The sequence below is a fragment of the Plasmodium knowlesi genome (assembly GCF_000006355.2).
Source record: "Plasmodium knowlesi strain H genome assembly, chromosome: 4".
In the NCBI taxonomy this organism is placed as follows: Eukaryota; Apicomplexa; class Aconoidasida; order Haemosporida; family Plasmodiidae; genus Plasmodium; species Plasmodium knowlesi.
The window spans coordinates 384,573-403,396 of record NC_011905.2 but is presented as its reverse complement, the minus strand read 5'-3'; the positions used below and the strand labels follow the sequence as shown (position 1 = coordinate 403,396).

General features: G+C 40.7%; 3 protein-coding genes across 3 annotated transcripts; 1 reads left to right on the top strand and 2 right to left on the bottom strand.

Moving 5' to 3' along the window:
- Positions 1 to 214: 214 nt before the first annotated feature.
- PKNH_0409000 (ribosomal protein L12, mitochondrial, putative) lies at positions 215 to 1,212 on the bottom strand (the record flags this gene model as incomplete). The annotated part of the gene is made up of 2 exons (XM_002257879.1): positions 215 to 288; positions 480 to 1,212. 2 exons carry the CDS (start codon positions 1,210 to 1,212, stop codon positions 215 to 217), a joined length of 807 nt encoding a protein of 268 aa, XP_002257915.1.
- Positions 1,213 to 3,814: 2,602 nt separating this feature from the next.
- PKNH_0408900 (peptide chain release factor subunit 1, putative) lies at positions 3,815 to 5,449 on the top strand (the record flags this gene model as incomplete). Its single annotated transcript, XM_002257878.1, has 3 exons — positions 3,815 to 3,891; positions 4,111 to 4,265; positions 4,395 to 5,449. The coding sequence occupies 3 exons, from the start codon at positions 3,815 to 3,817 to the stop codon at positions 5,447 to 5,449; spliced, it is 1,287 nt and encodes a 428-aa protein (XP_002257914.1).
- A 774-nt stretch (positions 5,450 to 6,223) lies between these two features.
- On the bottom strand, positions 6,224 to 16,721 carry PKNH_0408800 (conserved Plasmodium protein, unknown function; the record flags this gene model as incomplete). The annotated part of the gene is made up of 3 exons (XM_002257877.1): positions 6,224 to 6,739; positions 6,928 to 11,544; positions 11,712 to 16,721. The coding sequence occupies 3 exons, from the start codon at positions 16,719 to 16,721 to the stop codon at positions 6,224 to 6,226; spliced, it is 10,143 nt and encodes a 3,380-aa protein (XP_002257913.1).
- Between the last annotated feature and the right edge of the window lie 2,103 nt (positions 16,722 to 18,824).

Here is an 18,824-nt window from a genome sequence, read left to right as displayed (position 1 = left end):
CGAAACATTTTCTTTAAGTGTAAAATGCATCCCTTGAAACAACGCCATGGAGATATATCTCCTCTCCTTAGGGCAACACTGCAGACGGAAGGGCGCCCCCGCAAGGATGTACATACACGCAGGGCATAAGAACTTTTATTCCTGACTTGGCATTCTTCTTCCATTTTGTGGAAAAAAAAGAAAAAAGAAAAAAACGCCACTTTTCTATGTTCAGTCATTCCAATATAATTGTGGCGCCTAGTTCCTCGAACTTCTTTTTCATTTCTTCTGCCTTTTCCGCGGGGACGTCTAAGGGGTGAAGGGTGAGGTTAAAGGTTGTGTGAAAGGTAGGGTCAGTGGAAGGCGAATGTTATAGGAATGTTATACGAATTTTATGCGAATGTTATACGAATTTTATGCGAATGTTATACGAATTTTATGCGAATGTTATACGAATGTTATGCGAATGCTATGCGAATGCGCTGCAATGGGGGCCTTACTCTTTTGCACATAGAAAGGGGCGCTCTCCACCATGTCCTTTGCCTCCTTCAAACCGACATTGGTTATTTTGCGAATTTCTTTAATCGTGTTAATTTTATTTTTTGCGTCGAAGTTTTCCAATTTTACGTTAAATGTACTTTTCGATATTTTTTTTTCTTCCTTTTTTGTCCCTGCCGATTCATTTTCCTTCGCTGTCTCTAAATTGGGCGTTCCTGTCGGCGGAACGACACCAGGCAGAGCAGTAGCGATATGGTTAGGGAAAGGAGCGTTCATGCCTGGGGGGAAATTCGGGGTAGAGAAACTCCCTCCACTGAAGAAGCCCGAAGGATGTGGAAACGGGTTTCTGTTCAAAAAAACGGAATTATTGAATTGTTTCTCTCCGTCCAACTTCTCTTGACAAAGATCACACAAGTCAGCTGCTTCTATGAGGGTTAGGTTTAAAATTTCATCCACAAGTTTTAGAACCTTTTTGGATGGCTTCCTTTTCTTTGAGTCGTTTTCTTCAGTGCCTTCCTCGTTTTGGATTTTTCCGTTTATATCCTTTATTTTATCAAATAGATTGAAGCTACTGTTTGGTGCATTACCACTGATTCTCCTTGTCTGCATAGCTTTGCTCGTCCAGAGGTCTACCCCAGTGAGCAGAGCTCCTCTCATAAGTGCATTTACGTGCGCACCATTTTGGCACAACCTCGCACTACAGAGGGCCCTTTTTACCAGTGCGTTTTTTTTCATTCTTCGGGATAGTTCGGCGGTTATGGGTAGGGTGATGCCACGTGGCTGGGTGGGCACCTTCCGCGTGGGCAATTGGGTTCACCACTGAGGGTAGATTCACCTATTACGGCAGATTCACCGGTTACGACAGATTCACCTGTTATGGCAGATTCACCTGTTATGGCAGATTCGCCAATTCGGTCGGGCTCTGCGGGTTAGCCTTTCTCCCCCGTTGCACCGATTTTTACTCTCCCTCTTCACAAATGAAGCTAGCAATTTTTGCACATGCAACCAGTCCCCCTCGAACATGTTTTCACATTATTAGGTGATTCGTGGAGTAGCCGCCCAAGTGCATTGGTCCCAACAGTGGGGTTACTCAGCAGTTGCTCTTTGCGACGTTTGTGCTTGTTGTGTGTGTGGCCATAATGGCCAGTCCGTTTTCTCTTTCGATGGAAAATTCCAATTGGATTATATCCGCATCACCCGTTCGCTTATGTAGGAGCGTGCATCCTTCCTGTATGCCCGGGCGCGTGTGTGATGTGTGAGAGGAAGATCAACCAATGTGCCTCCCTGAACAGTTAAACTTAGCTGAGTTCAGCTCAGTAACATCGACCTGGGTGGCCGTGCGGTGAATATTGCTCCTTCTGAAGCGATTCCCCTATGTTTCCTAACTCTGAGGAAGAGGCACACAGGTAGGGATGAACAAATGTGCATTCCACTTCCTCAAGTTGTTAAGTACCCGTGTAGCGAGGTAGCCATTTTTGTCATGTCATCACTTCTCACGGGCTAACATGTAGGAGGAAGTATCTCTTTTGGATTTTTTTTTTTTTTTTTTTTCAGCACATCCTACGTAAAAAGCTTTCTAAAGACGAAGAAATTTTCTGAACGGGTCAGGCAATATTTACCATTTAAAAAAAAAAAAAAAAAAAAAAAAAAAATATATGACCCGTTCAGAAAAAAGAATAGTCCCCGTAAAAATGTGAATACGAAAAGGATGAGCGTGGAAAGAGGCCAAACCGTGATAATTCGTTGCAGAAATGAGGCAGAGAAAGAGGAAGGGGAAAAACCAAGTGTAACTTCACAAAAACATTCAGTAGCATTATATATGAAGATTGGGCTTCTTTTTCTTACCCCCATGTATAACTGTGTATTATGATTATGTCGCAACGTGATGACCCCTGGGGGGGCAAGAGAAAACAAGAAAAAAAAAAAAAAAGGTGATCTGAAAAAACAAGGGAGAGTTTTTTTTTTTCTTAGAAGAGTTTAAAAAAAAAAAAAATAAAGAAGGAATAAACACTACGCACCGCGCAGAATGTGCAAAGCGAACGGAAGAAAAGTATCCATGTTATAAATCACTAAGGTTGCACTGCGCCAGGAGCTAAGTGTGGCGCAGTTGCGAACATCATTTTGCCCCTATGTGAGCTGCAAAATATATATTTACATTGCACGGGCGGTGTACTTCCACAATTTGCGCCCATCGGTGGTTCAGGCCTAACAAACCCTCGCGAGAAAAAAAGAAAGGTCCCCCCCCCCCCTTTCACCCGGGAACAGTTTTTATGGGAGATGAGTTGAGTTTATTACGGTACTGTGTACATACAGAAGAGGTAGGCGCTTTTCATACTCGCGGGAAATATGCAGTTGCGAAAATGTGAAGGAGGCGCTGCACCGTAGCCCATCAGTTTTAAGAAAGCATCACCAGAAAATAAATTGAGCGTCGTATTTCAAAATGAACCATCACTGTTGTACAAATGCGCATATAAAGTATTTTGCCAGTATATTTTTATGCACTGCAAATTTATGTATGTTTATTTTTATCTACCGGTTCAGCCTGCAAAAGCCTGCGAGCCAATCTACGGAGCACTTCTTTTATATAGCTATTAGGGGTAATGAGAAAAAGAGCAACGTGCATTTTCAAGGCGCAAGTGGGAGGCGAAGGCATTTTGACCCCAAAAAAAAAAAAAAAAAATAGAAAAAATTGGAGATTGTTAAGTATATTTTTGTTTTATTGTTTTATACATTTAAAGGGACGAGAAGGAAAAATTCCGCCTCCCTTTTTCTCGTCATCTGCCACTTAGCTCTTATTTGCCTCTCTCTACATCGTTATTTTGCACCTTCACTTTATTTTCTTTCTTTTCTCCTTTTTTTTTTTTTTTTTTCCTTTAAATTTTTTTCTTTTTTTTTTTTTTTTGCCTCTTTTTTCTTTTTCTTTTTCTTTTTTCCAAAGCATAAATGGCCCCCCACACGGCATAAAATACACGCGCGTTTTGCCTAACAACGATATGCATGGCCGAATTTTGTGGGCGAAGAGAACATCCCTCTCCCGTTTCAAACCAACGCAGCCTTCTCCACCTCCTCTCATTTTTTTCTTTTTCTCCATTTGATACGGTTGCGTGGACCATTTTCGTCGCATAACCGAGTTTGTCATCGTTGTGTTTTTCCTTTTGTTCCTTTTTTTTTTTTACGTGGCCTACACGGGGGCAAGGGAGATCGCACCTTTTTATACTACCCTGTCGTGGACAACCGAGTCATTCTACCTCTTGGTGAAGGTTGTAATAACCACGAAAGGAAGAACCACCGCCACACGGTTACCCTGTACACACCCTGAATAACCAACAAGAACGCCATGGATGAAGACCGAGATGCAAACATCGAGCAATGGAAAATTAAGAGGCTTATAAAGAAGCTGGAAAATGCAAAGGGGTAAGAACAGATGCAGAAAAATCTCACATAGTGAAATATTGCATGGCCCTACATGTGGAGTGCGTATCCCCGAAGTGTTAAGGGGATCTGGAATAATCCCTACTCGGAATGCTATAATAGTATCTTACCCGATGTACTCACGTTCACACTTGTCATGACATTCATTATTTTTTTTTATTTCGTTATTTTTTCCTTTTCATCCATGTTACTTCACCAAAGAAACGGAACGAGCATGATCAGCTTAATAATAAAGAACAAGGATGAAGTTTCTCGAATAAATAAAATGCTTGCGGATGAGTTGGGAACAGCCTCCAACATCAAGAGTCGAGTGAATCGTCTCAGTGTCTTGTCTGCCATTACGTCAACACAGCAAAGTAAGAGAGGAAAAATTCACCTGAACGTGTACATGTTTTATCATCTCTCCATAGATATAGGAATGGCAAATGACATTTTTTTTTTTTTTTTTTTTTTTTTTTTTTTTTTCCCTGCCTTTTTTTACGCAGAGTTGAAACTGTACAGTAAGACACCACCCAAGGGGCTAGTGGTATTCTGCGGTACAGTGATAACAGAGGACGGGAAGGAGAAGAAAATGTCAATTGACTTTGAGCCCTTCAGACCAATAAATACAAGTCTCTACCTATGTGATAACAAATTCCACGTAGAAGCTCTAAAGGAGTTGCTTGAAAGTGACGACAAGTTTGGCTTCATTATCGTGGACGGAAATGGAGCTCTCTTTGGAACGATACAAGGGAATACAAGAGAAGTAATAAGGAGATTCACTGTAGATCTTCCGAAAAAGCATGGAAGAGGAGGTCAAAGTGCGTTACGTTTTGCTCGTCTTAGATTAGAAAAAAGGCACAACTATTTAAGGAAAGTTGCTGAGGTAGCTACATCTGTTTTTATAACAAATGACAAGATAAACGTATCAGGAATTGTGCTGGCCGGAAGTGCAGATTTCAAGAATGATCTAATGCACAGTGACATGTTCGACCAAAGGTTATTTACAAAGGTTATAAAAATAGTAGACATTTCTTATGGAGGAGATAATGGATTCAATCAAGCCATTGAATTAAGTTCCGAGGCTTTACAGAATGTTAAGTTCATTCAAGAAAAAAAATTAATCGGTAAATTTTTCGAAGAGATTGCACAAGACACAGGTAAAGTTGTGTATGGAATTGAAGATACATTGAAGGCTTTAGAAGTCGGGGCTGTGGAGTTACTAATTCTCTATGAGGGATTGGATATAATAAGGTTGACGACAAGGAACGCTATTACGAACACTACTAGGACGATACATATTTCTCCTCAGGATGAGAAACAGGAATCTTTATACAAAGAAAATAATGTGGAGTTGGAAGTGGTGGAGAAAATTTCACTAACCGATTGGGTCATAAATAATTACAAGAAGTACGGAGCATCTTTAGATTTTGTTACTAACAAATCACAGGAGGGGGCCCAGTTCCAGAAGGGCTTCGGCGGCTTTGGCGGTATGCTCAGGTATAAGTTGGATCTCAATTTGTATGACGAAGACGTGGAGAGCGACGCGGAGCTATTCTAAGTTTGGGCCAAGTGGTAAAAGGGAGTGTGTGAACAATGGGGGGAAGACAGGTTAGCTCAACGAGATGCATATATAAACGTTTATAGCGGGTGCCAAGCCTTGCATATATCCTCCTCTCCCCAGAGATGATATACCTTCTCTAATATTCTTCATATACATACGCCCCAACGTTGGCGCATAAAATTATGGCTTCCATGTTCTACACGAAAATTTTTTCCAAATATTCCTTTTCGGGGTTCTTTTACTATGGAAGGGATTTCCCCCTCGGTGGGGTGTATCGTATTCCCCCACCTGGTTATTTGTTTTGATTATTTTTGTTCCCCATTTTTGCACTTTTTTTTTTTTTTTTTTTTTTTTTTTTTTTGGCCCATTTGGCTAGCTAGCCTTATGTGTATTTGGCTAGCCATACAAATGCCTATCTGTCCATCCACCTATGTACCCATTTGTTATCATCTTACCAACTGGACGTATGTGCCACCATGTGAAATGCTATTTTTTTAATTCAAGGAAAAGTTTCGGAGTGGCACCGCACCACATCCCCTTTCTTTTGGGGCACTCCTTTGGGTGAAGTAAAATGTTTACTGCAGACAATGTGCCGATCGGTCGAATATATTAAAAAAAGAGAAAAAAAAAAAAAAAAATGGACGGGACTGAAAAATGGTACCAAGTACACAAGTGCACAAATGAACAAATGAACAAATGAACAAATGAACAAATGAACAAGTATGCAGACAAGTACGCACGCAAGTACGCACGCAAGTACACATGGAGGATTCACTTCTTATGAATGTTCACGACATAGTTATAAATAAGGGTGCACTTTTTTTTCAAATTGTTAGTACAAATGTTGGATGGAAGGAGAGTGGCGTTGATATGGATGAGGTAGGAGCATACGTTACTTATGAGGATCTGCTTGAGACATGAATCTTCACATGTATCTTTCAGTTTTTCCAAAATGAAGGCTCCCAAGAATGCACTTCTCTCAAGTATTTCTCTAATAATATCATAATAACTTTTTAATTCAATCATTTCCGGAAGGAAGTTAAACATATAGTCGTCTCTGTAAACTCTTTTTGTATTTATGTATTCATCTATGGATCTGTTGTATTGTACTATTTCTCCTTGATAGTTGGAGGCGTCGCTATCTGAGTGACTGTCGCTTAGGTAGCAGTTCCTACTGGGCTTGCCTGTGCCACGGGCGTAGTGTATTTTCTCCTTCTTCTTCTCCTTTACGGTGTTGACGATGTCCAGGCAAATGGGCACGTAGGAGAGCCCGGCGTCGACTTTGATCTGCGGAAAGGGGGGTTGCAAGGGTGTGTCCATGATGAGAAGTGTGTATGGTGGATGGGTATACGGTAGTTATATGTACGGTAGTTGCATGTGCAGTAGTTGCATGTACAGTAGTTGCGTGTACGGTAGATGCGTGTAACCGCGCCAGAGCACCCCTTGCGCATGACCCAGGGGGGGGGGAGACTTACCGTTCGGATAAGTGTCGTGTTTTTCCTGCCAAAGTGCTCGATGATGTTAGTTACCAGCCTAGTTGACTTCAACAACAGAATATAGAGGTGCACCACGAAGTACGAGTAGGTGAAGTAGGGCGATTGAATTATATTGAGAAGTATGGTGTTATAATTTAAAATGGATTTATAGCAAAGGTAAAGAACTCTCTGCGTAAACAAGGACAAATCATTTTTTTTTTTATTCTTATTATCTTTGTTAACGGATTCGCTAGTAGATGCAATAACTTCGTAAGGACTGTACGGATCGATAATCACTTCTTTTTCAAAAATAAATTTCTCCAAAATTCTGTTGATGTAAAATAAGTGGTGCTCTACTCCTTTCCTCATCAAGGATATCAACATGTGGTTGATATTAAATTGATGGCAGTAGTAAGAAGTTTTTGTGAGTAGGTCGACATATAAGTATGATTCCTCAAAAATGGCAAGGCAATTTATCTTTTCTATTTTTAAAAAAATAAAATTTATTCTATCGGATAACTTACTTATAATTTGTAGCATGGCATCTAGGAAGAAGTGCGCTTGGTTCTCCGTTTGGGATGTACTCTCCTTTTCCTTGTGAATGTCTCTTTGTTCTTCGTTGGTGTCTGGGCGGGCGCCAGTGATATCAGAACGATTCATCAACTTTTCTCCCCCTCTGTTACCACTTTTTCCGTCACCAGCGTGCGTTTCCCATCCCTCCGTTTTGGTTACGCCTGCGCTTTGTACTGTCTCAAGGGGAGGAACGACTGTGCGCATTAATAAATAATCCAAGTGCGAACCCCCAAATGGATTCGCGTTCATGTAACCACCCACTCCACCTCCCTTGACATCCTTCAAAAAAACATACAACATTTTTATCAACAACACAATGAGAGAGCAAAGTATAATATGGTTCTTGTTTCGTACATATTGGTTATCGTGGTTCAAGTAGTAGATGGCGCTGAAGGTTTTGCTCTTGTCGAATATAGCGTGATAGATATCAGGTACGTAGAGAAGTTTGGTAAGTATATCTCCTTTGATTATGTGCAGGCAAGTATTCTTATTTAAAACCATAAACGTTAGTGTATTCACGTAAAAGTCGTAATATTCTGTCGAATCTAGAAAATTGTTGATTCTGTTTATCTGATCATAGATGTCGTTTTTTAAGAAGCTGTAGATGTATTCATTTGCAAGATCGAAAACATTTTTTTTTTTTTTTTTTTTTTCTTCTCTCAAACAATTTAAAAAAAAGTTGTAAAAAAGATCATACACAGAATTTATTCTATTGTAGAGAAAGTATAGAAACATACGTTCAATTGGGTTCGACTTCATCACATTGCTATCTCTGTTTTTCATGTTTTCCTCGTGGGCTTCGTAGCATTCATTTAAAATTCCATTCATGGTTGATACGTACAGGTGAAGGTGCTCCTCTCGTTCAGTTGACTTACCACGGGGAGAATGCCCATTACCGAGAATTCCTCCTTGTTGGTGTGTGTTCCTACTTCCGCGATTAGCCTCTCCCTTGGAGTCATCTCCTCCCAGAGAAGCGTTCTCCTCTCCATGGAACAGGGACCTGTTCAGTCCTACACAGTGATTGTTGTAAATTCGAATGGTCACGTAAAAAAGTTCCAAAAGGTTCACAAACAAGTTGATATTGAAGTTATTCTGGAGGGAGATATACTTGAGGATCGAGCTGGGCACATGTAGAGCATCGAAATTTCTCTGTGAATATATATTCTTGTGGTGGAACTTAAAATTCTGGAGGTGCAAAGTGACAGAGCGGACGAATAGGGAGAGGAGGAGTGGCACACAATATATAAGATTTTTTTCGGAAGAACGTTTTCTCCTTCCTCTGTTCGTTTGTCTCAGGTGTGTGTATCCCACATCCATGTTTTCCTGGTTCATTCCTTTCCCTTCCTTCACCCCACCAACGAATCGGTACTTGTTCACTTCCTTCCTGGACAGGTTGCTCAAAATATCGAAGACAATGTGATCTTTCTTACTTTTCACATTCGAAATGAACGATTCGTTAGAAAATATGTCCATATAAAAGCTACCTTGGTGGTAGTAGTCTATCCCCTCATCGGTCTGGAACGTATCTGCAGTATTTTTAAGGGAGCTCTTATCGTTGCTTCGTTTCTTTTCCATGCTTGCTTGATGTTTGGATGTATATTCCTCCGGTTGGCCACTGGGATTTCGATCTTCAGAACTTTCACCGAAGCTTCTTCCACTTATTATGCCCAGAAGATTAATCAAAATGTTTGATACAAGGATGTAATATAAAGAGTTCTTATTCACTTGTTGTGATGGAGTAATAAAGGTAATAACCGATTCGAACACGAAGAAGAGAAAGGGAGTGCTTTCACTTATATTGGCCTCCTTAAGTGCTTGCCTTTCCTCCTTCTGAAAAATTTCATCGTAAAGCAATTCTCTATGTTTCATTATTATCACCAATTTGTAGAATATTAGTAACAGACGCATCCTACTGTCGTATGTGCTTTGAGTGAGGTTAATATATTGCATGCACTCCACTTCGTTCTTAAAAAATTTCGAATAGATGAATATGCTTGAGGGGGAATTCACCCCGGAGTCACCACTACTACTGTATGTGTTCTGTTTTGTTTTTTTCTCCTTGTTTTTTTTTTTTTTCTTTTCCATGTGCTCATCACTTGGAGGAAAGAACGGATCAATCCAATGGTCTGGGCAGTACGCACTAAACAACCAATCGTTCCACTCTCTCGACTGATCATCTCTGGACAAAGATTCGGATCCATGCCCACTTGGTTTTACATCCTTACATTTGTTCAACGATTCGGAAGGGTTACTACCCTTGGCCCCTTCTACCGAATGAGCAGAACTCTGCTCCTCTCCGTCAGGTAAAATCGTTTGCAGATTGCTAAATATTGATACATCTATTTTTTTCTTCAACATTTGATCCGATTTATATTCTCTGAGGAGGTGGTCCCCGAGTGCTCCGCCTTCGAACAGTGTACGGTTCAGGTCTTCCACGTTGAAACCTCCCCGGTGAAGTGTTCCTTGGACGCATCGCCCCCCGTCATGCATGGGCCCTGTTTCCAGATGCACTGCGCTGTGGGGTGGGAATCTCGACCCGGGGAATAAGTCAATCTGACGGAGGTGCTCCTGCGCGATGGTATTCCCACCACCTGTTCCGCTAGTCACGCCATTTCCTCTACCTCCACAAACGTTCATACAGTACAGGTAGTTCCTAACGTCGAAGAGAAAATTCTTTTTTCCATATCTTTTTGCCTTCCCGTTGAAAATTCTATTATATACATAATCCGAATCCAACAGTTCAATCTTCTTTTGAATTAAACTCTTCACCGAAAAGCAATGATTTTTCTCCTCCACCACATTGTTCTTTCCACGGTGCATAGATTTTCTACTTTCACTGAGGTTGACAACATATTTATGGTTTATCTTCTTCTGGTCAATAAGTTTCATCACATTTTCAATAAGGGCATCATCATTGATAATTCCGTATGTGCTTACATTTACACCTCTACAATTGATGAGCAACAATTTCATGTTCTCCGCAGAATCCATCTTTTTCCTGTGTAGCTGTAGATAGGAACTCATCATTTGGTTCAGGGTATCATAATTTACATTAAAAAATACGCTAGAAATGATAGGATCGTAAGAAATCCGAATGATTAATCTGTACACCAGACTCTCCTTGGTATATATTCCTTTGATGATGAGTTCGAACACCTCGCACATAATGTTAAGGTTATGCATGTAGATGGTTATTTCTTTTTTAGCTTCTCTTGTATATAGATGGTGGGTCCTTGAGTATAGGAATTTGTCGGTGTTTCTTTTTAACCTACGCGTGAACAGGTCCAGCAACTTTTCTACATTGTACCAGAATGGCTCCTTCAGGTATAGCCCTCCCTTTTCCTCCTCCTCCCCCTTTGGACTTTCTTCCTTGGGAGTATTTTCTTTGTTTGATTTACCCCCGGTTGTTCTTTCCACCTGGGTCAGGTTAAAATAAATAGCGTTGGCAAAGTGGAGAGCTAAGTTAAGAACGCGCAAATGGTAGAATTGGTAGGATGCCACTTCACAGGGGGATTCTTCTTCCGTCTGATTTCCCTCATTCCGATTTTCCGCTTTCCGATTTTCCGCTTTCCAATTTTCCGCTTTCCGTTCCTCCCTCTCGCTATCCTTCACGAACCCCTTGATGATGCTTAGAAGGACATGGAACAAACTTCGAAATATGGAAACGGTTACCAAATCGTTATCCTTCACAAAATCGTAGACAAACTTCAGCACGTGGAAAACCCTCTTCATGTAGGTAAGCCTAATGTTATCCGTTGTTGCACTCTTCGCTTTGTCCAGACAGAACGAGATTCTTTGCAGGAATAAAGTGATTACCTTGGGGAGAGGTAGAAAGCCCCGGCTGTACTTGCACAAGAAATAAATGTTGTTGAAGTCGTTCATCTTAAAATATCGGTTCAGGCTTAGATAGAACTTACAAATATTTTTGTAGTTGTATGTGAGGAAATAGAGAAGGGATATGGTGAGTATTTCCCTCTTTTCTTCCGCCTGCCTTTTCTCCATGCTCAGGATATCGTTGTTGATGACTTGACTGACCACGTCGTCCTGCGGGGAGGGGTGATAGGTTTATGGTGATGAAGGGGGGTAATGAAGGGGGGTGATGAAGACGGGTGATGAAGACGGGTGATGAAGACGGGTGATCTGCTATTTTGGTGGGATATCCCAATGAGCAAACGCTCTTCACTCCGTTCGCACTATCCGAATCCTCTCACCTTTGGAATGACGCTCAACGTAACCTTGGAAAATAAATTCAAAATCAAGTGAGAAGTGTCGAAGAGAGAAAAAATCTGGTTCGAAATGTTTGTACACACACTGTTGATTTCCTCCAAAAACGAGAGTTCACAAGAAGCCTCCAATAGCAGAGAAAAGAGAAGCAGGATACGATTAACCACCTGTTCGTTGAGCTTTCTAAAATGTTGAGTCTTCACAGAGCGACACTCCATCTGCCCATATCTACCCTTGTAGTAATTGTCAATATATTCATTAATGAAGAAATTAAAAACTGAGTAAAATCCACCTGACTTGTTCAGGTTATATTTGAACAAATTATTTTTTTTGCCAGACTGTTCATAATGCATTAGTAAAAAGTCGCTGAGAAAAAAAACATAATTATTTTGGAGGACGATTTTTAGAAAATTTTTTATGTGATTGAAAAAGTTTGAAAAGGTGAATTTGTATCTCTCTACAGGTGATAATTCTTCTATTTCTGAATCAAATGTTTCATGATGGACAATAGAGTTCTCATTTACTGAGGATCCATTCATACTGAAATTTACTGTGGATGGATGAAGTAGCCGCTCAACTTTCACTGCGCGATGATTCCTTTGCATGTTATCCATGTGGGTACCATTCTGACGGCAACTTGTAACCCCCCCTGGAGTATTAACTCTGTTAGAGGAAATGTTATTACTACTCTGTATCAGTTCCCAATCTTGGTTTTCCTTTTCAAGCAACAGAATGTCTTGCAAGTAATCCATGGTATAACCATTGTTCGTGTGATTCCTTGAATCTTTTCCTATTTGAAAAATATTCACTCTCTTTGTAGAATATAATTCCGGTCTGTGAAGCAAGGTCTTATGGTTAATAATTATATTTTTCATGAAACTGTTGAAGATGGCTGATTCGTTCTTTCTTCCATTTTGTGGGCAAAAAGGTACTGATTCATTTTTATGCTCCCTGGGCAGGTGAAGAATCATCTCCTCCCTTGTGCCCTCCCCCCGGTTGATATGGTCCTCATTAGAAATATTTAAAAGGGATGAAGAAATCGGTAAACTTGTGACCAAAGAACAACTCAACTCGCTATGCACATCCTTCAACCTTTGCAAGTTTACAACCTTCATCATTTTGAGCATGTAATTCACAATCGATATGGATGTATTCAGGATGGAGAATTTTTTCAACTTAAAAATAAAGGAGGAGGAAAAGTTTTCTGTAAAAATTTTGTTAATATATTTGGAGAAGAGGAAGAAATAAAAGTCGTTAAAACTGTTATGGCTGTTATACATTTTTTTATTTTTCAAGAAAGTGCTTATCTGGACAAAATATCGTTTTAAAAATTTGTAAAAGGAAAAAAAAAAGAGCTTAACCAATTTTTTAATATCAATGTCCTTCTCCCTTTTAAAGGTACCCTTACAATTCGTGAAGACCCATGTAACCCACTTGCTTTCTAGTATCTCCACGTTGTCTAACATTTGCAGAACTTTATTTTGAAATGACTTGTACACATCCTGGTGGAAGAAGGTACTTCCTTTCCTCTTAATCATTTTTTGAAAAATTTTTAAAATTGCCTCTGTGCATGGGTAGATTTTTTTTTTTTTTTCCTCTTCGTATACCCTGAGCAGGTCTGCGATGAAGTTCGCCTTGTGGTCTTCTACTTGGAACAGGTGCAAAAGCGTCACCACGCAAATTTCCTCCAAGCTGAAACTTTCTGCGGCGTGTTCCTGCGCACGTCGGAACGACTGATCACGGAAATTGTCGCTCTCCCTTTCTTCCCATTCGTCAGGTTGAGCGGTTGGATCGGTTTGATCGGTTTGATCGGTTTGATCAGTCTGATCACTTCGATCGCTGTGACTTCCGTCACTCTCACTTCCATCGACGCTATCCTTATCGCTGTCGCCCTTGTCGATGCCCCCATCGTTCTCACTGCCGCTTCGATCCCTGGGGGGGGGCACCTCCACCTGGCGCACCTCATCCATCAAGACGAACATCTTGAGGAAGGAAATGTCGATACGGAAATTCTCCTTAATATCCATTTGGTCCTTCTCGTACTTGAAGTTGGCAAGGTCGCCGTAGTTGTCGCTGCGAGTGAAGTAGTTCTCCGAATGGAAATTACCCGCCAGAAGGTTCGGATCAGTGTTGATTAGATCATCTCCCTTCTCATCCGTGTGTGTGTATTCCCTGTCGGAACTGCTGAACATGTTTCGTGGTCTCTCCTGAGCTCCTTCTTTCCTCTCCTTCCGTAGAAAATCTTCATGTTCCAAATGAGAAAAAATTTGAAAAACGTAAGCATTCAATTTGTTAATATTAATTTTTTTCAGAAGAAAAAGTAAGCAAGAGGATATTTCTTCATTTAATCCATTCATCTCTTTATATTTCAAGGAGAAAAAAAAAAGGAAAGTGAACAGACTGACAAAGCTGTTTAACATATCATAACTCAAACCGAAATAATTATTTAATTTTATTTCTATCAAGACATGGAAGCATTTGTTAATTTTTAAAATTTTACAGAAAAAAAGAATGATGTATTGGAATGTGTGAAAAAAATGGTCTTCAAGGAAATCCTTCCTTCTGTTCTTAACAAAATTATTATATATATACTTGCAATAGAAATCTAACATAATGTAATAATATTCCATATAGGTGATAAAGACGCTTCCTCCATTTAACTTCTTCCTCTTCAATGTCTCCGTTATCTTAAAGTAGAGAGAGTTTTCTATTATGGTAACCATAAACTCCTCGGTTGTGTTAACGGCGATCATTCTCTTGTCATTCCTCTTCGATATTTCATCAACCCTCTTCACCACTTCATTAAAACTAACTAAATTAGCACTGGTCCCTATCAGCGCTTTCAATATTCTATATATGGATAACAGATTGTGATTGAACATGATGAGATGCTCCACTGAGGAGTCGCTAACTTTGCTATAGAACAGTTCTAGGACTAGACGGTTGACATTTTGCAAAATCACGGGGTGGTATATGGAATCTTCCCGATGGGTGAACCCAATGGGAAGATTTTCCTGTTGCAGATGATCATGTTCTAGGTAACCATGTTGGAGGTTGTCCCTGTCGGATCTGCTATACCACTTCAAATAATCGTAGGAAAAAAAGAGAGATGAAATTTCTAACAAAATATTTTTGCTTTCTATGGACAGGTAGGAAGGAACCCTCTTTTTCCTCTCCCCCTTTGTGGTAACGATTTCGGTGTTTCCATAACTGAACTCGTAAAGAAAATACTTGTGTGCATACAGGTCGAGCTCAAACTGACTGTCCTCCTCCTTCAAGTACTCCATACACAGGTGAATGTTCTTCCCCTCTTTCAATATATCTTGCCTGAACAAAATATAATCATCTTTACTGTAGAGACATACACAGATCTTGAAAAATAAATCAAAGTTTATTGTTTTTTTAAAGAATTCTTTTTTCTCGATATGTTTCTTCATGCTTTTTATGAGAGAGAAATTTATATCTCTTTCAGACATGGACTGGAACCCTACGTGGCGGACCTGTCCTGAGATCTTTATTTTTCCATCCTCCCCCATCTGATCATCTTCATCTTCCTCTTCCGTCATGCAGTTTGAAGCTGATGAGAAACCATCTCCTCCTTCACCTTTTCCGCTCATTCGAGAGCTCTTTGCTTTCCTTCGGTTATAGTACTGTGGGTGGTCACCCCGACGAACCTTTTCCCCTCCATCCATCATCTCCTCTTTATTGTCTGCACAGTTGTTATTGTTTTTGGAGTCCAAGTCAGTCTCTCCATCGAAGGGAAGAACGTCACCTTCCCTTTCCTTCTCCGTGCACAGAGCATTGTTAAGCACACGCAGGATGATCCACTTATACACGAAGTTATCATTTATAAAATAAAATTTGTTGATAATTTCGTAGAGATGTGGTAGGCACTCGGCTAGCAGGCGGATATTATCTTGGTAATTTTTAAAGTTTTTTTCATCCTTAAAGAGAAAAAAAAAATTCATTAAAACGACTGACTGGGGGGAGAGACCCTTTACAAGTCTATTGTGGTCTTCCCAGGTGAGAAGATTACTTATTGAACCCATGAGAAAAATAAGGGAGTACTCCTTCTGCAGGAGAGTACTCGTAACTATGTCGCTGTGGGGGTGCTCTCCTACTTTTTGCTCTCTCTCGAATACGCATGATACACTCTGGGTGTCCACATGAGACGAAGACAAAAACATATTCATCATGGATTTCAAATTGTATTTTGAAAAAATGTTAAGTCTGAGTTGCATGTAAAAAAATATATTAATGCAACATATTTGAACGTTCAGGAAGAGGATAATGTACTTGTATACCCATGTCATGTTCTCTACATCTGTCTTGTTGATTATCTCAAAATAGTTGTTGGTGTCTTTATACGTATCGAAGTATATCTGGAACAGTTGTTGAATGTTGAGTTTTCCTTCCACCAGTTCGAAGAGCACGTAGAAGAAGTTCCTCTCGAATGCCAAATCCTCTGCTTTGTAATTCGGGTAGGCATAGAACACTGCGCACGTTTTCAGCACACACATGACATTCTTGAATAGGTAAAAATATTCGTCGCAATAAATGTCGTGTAGTTTCGCCATGTCGATCTGATCCGCATTCTTCTCCAGGTACTTGAATAGCTTCTCATCCGCGCCGGAGGTAAACGATGCATGGTTACCATCACTCCCATCGCCACTAACCCCACCAAGATTGTTAACCCCCCCGCAGTTGGCGCCCGAGCACAGTTCCTCGTAATAATACACCCGCATGCAGTGCACCAGAAGCTCTTTCGAAAATCCAAAGAAGTACGATTTGGTATCACTGAAGCTCAGGTTCTCATTAATAAATTTCTGCATCTTAATGGATATAATTTCCTGCTCCTTCTTGTCTGTGCCCAGGTAGGTCAGAAGCTTGCAGTACCTCCTCTCGAAGGCTCTCAGGATTCCCTTCTCATGTCCTTTGTAGGTGTTTGTCGACAACAACTCGTAAATTTTTTTGTTCGACAGGTACGGTTCCGCCATGGTGACTTTCTCTCTGGGGACGGAAATAGAAAGGCTGAGCTTTCCTTTTTTTTTTTTTTTTTTTTTTTTTTTTTTCAAGTGATAGAAAAAGAATTATCCCTTGAGGACACTCCCTCTTTGGGGGGTTGAGCAATGCTAATCCGTTTGGTACTCACATGGAGTTCCTTACAGATTGTAACACTGTCTTTTCAAATGACCGAGAGGGGAGTTCGCCGCATACTTTCAACCAACGGCAAGTGATACACAGGAGGTGCGTAGGACATGCGTATAGGGATGGTTAACTCTTACGTATGTGTGCGAGGCAATAATTCCCCTCTATGATCTTCCTCCTCTTTCCCCTTCCTAATGAAGGGCGTTGCGCGCGGTGCTGTTGGTAGCCCTCCACAAAGCTAGTGAGCTACGAAAAAATGAGGGCCCTCAGCAAAGGTTGCGCGAACACGTAGGGGAGAACACGTTGTGAGTAGTTATTGTTAGTACTTTCTGTGAGCCCTCCTTGGGGTCAGCTTCCCGGTCAGGCAAAGGGGGGTGCCCGAGCTGGAGTTCGCACGCTTAGGGAATCTCCCCCTCTGCTCAGATGGGTAAAACGCAAAGATTGCAAACATACACGCAAAAATATGCAAAAAATGAAAAAAAAAAAAAAAAAAAAAGGAAAGTGCGCAAAAGTGGAACAAATGAAGAGGCCACTTCGCTTGGTAGTTTGCTCAAATGTTTTCCTTTTTTTGGGGGGAATACTTGGCAAACTTTTTTTGCGCCTCCCTTTGTTCACGTTTTCACGCCTTTTTTTTTTGTTCAAGTTTTTATACAGTTTTTCCTACAGTTTTTTACTACTGTTCCTTCCCCTTTTTCTGGAAGGCAAACCCCGTCGTATGCATCTTGACTTGGCCCTCCCCCGCACAAGAACTATTTAAAGAGGCGGTTGTTCTGCTTTTCCACGTGGTGCGCGCCGCGACACTTGCATGAAAAGGAGACTGCTCCACCTTCGAAAGGCACATATATACGGGTGCAAATGCGTTAAAATACAAACCCTCTGTAATCGTGTGCCCGTCCTGCTTTCTTAATTCTGTGCATGCACAAGTAGGAGAGGAAAAAAAAAAAAAAAAATTTCCGTGGTTTGTGTCGAGCGGTTCCGCTTCAACTCAGCAAAAGTGCGCGGGTCCCTCACGGTGGCAATTCTCCACGCGCAACAGGTTTTGATAATTCAGAAAGAGAGTAGCCCCCCGTGTACACTTCTATATCGAAGCGCCTAAATCAGTTCACTTGTGAGTTGCTACAAGCATGCATTTTTTTTTTTTTTTATTCTTGTACCTTTGTGTGCCCCCCTCCGGGTGATGGGACAAGCGGCAGGCGTTCTGATTGCAGGGGAACACGGAACTTTTTTCTGGGGTGTTTTTCCCGTGAAAAAAAAAAAAAAAGTTTTCCAAAGAGCCCACACGCCTCGGCACGAATTGGCCTAGTATGCGCGTGAAGTAGTGCACATGTGTTTTACATAAGCATATATATGCATTCCTATTTTGGCATCCCCTTGGCGAGGGGCTAAAATGACTATCTTGCTCTCCTGGGCAAGGCCTACCGATGCACGCACTTTCATGCGGGCGGTTTTTCTCTCTCGCAGAAATATATGACACTTTGGAAAACGTTCATTCTATTAAGTCGCATCGCGTCGCATGGCGAGGAGCTAAGTCGAATTGCACTTTGCTTTTCTCTGGCAGTTCACCTCATACCCCACGTATGCTCCCCCAAGAGAAGATGGCATTCGTCGTTTGTCACGTTCTGTTTGGGTCCCCACTATGTTCCAAGCTCCTGTTCAACTTCCCCAATTTTTAATTTTTTTTTTTTTTTTTTTTTTTTTTTTTTTTTTTAGCTACCTGTATGAACAATAACTCATTATTGGTTAGTAAAAAAAAAAAAAAAAAAAAAAAAAAAATAGCTATAAAATAATAAATGAATAACAAAGAATAAAAAAGTGAAAGGAAGAGAAAAGCAAAGGAGGGCAACCACACTTTGCCAGGAAAGATCTCTCATGAATAGTCTCATGCAACAAGCGCACGCTTGGTACATGCTTGTTTCTTACGTGTGCTTCCAACTGTGCGTCGAAGTTGTGAG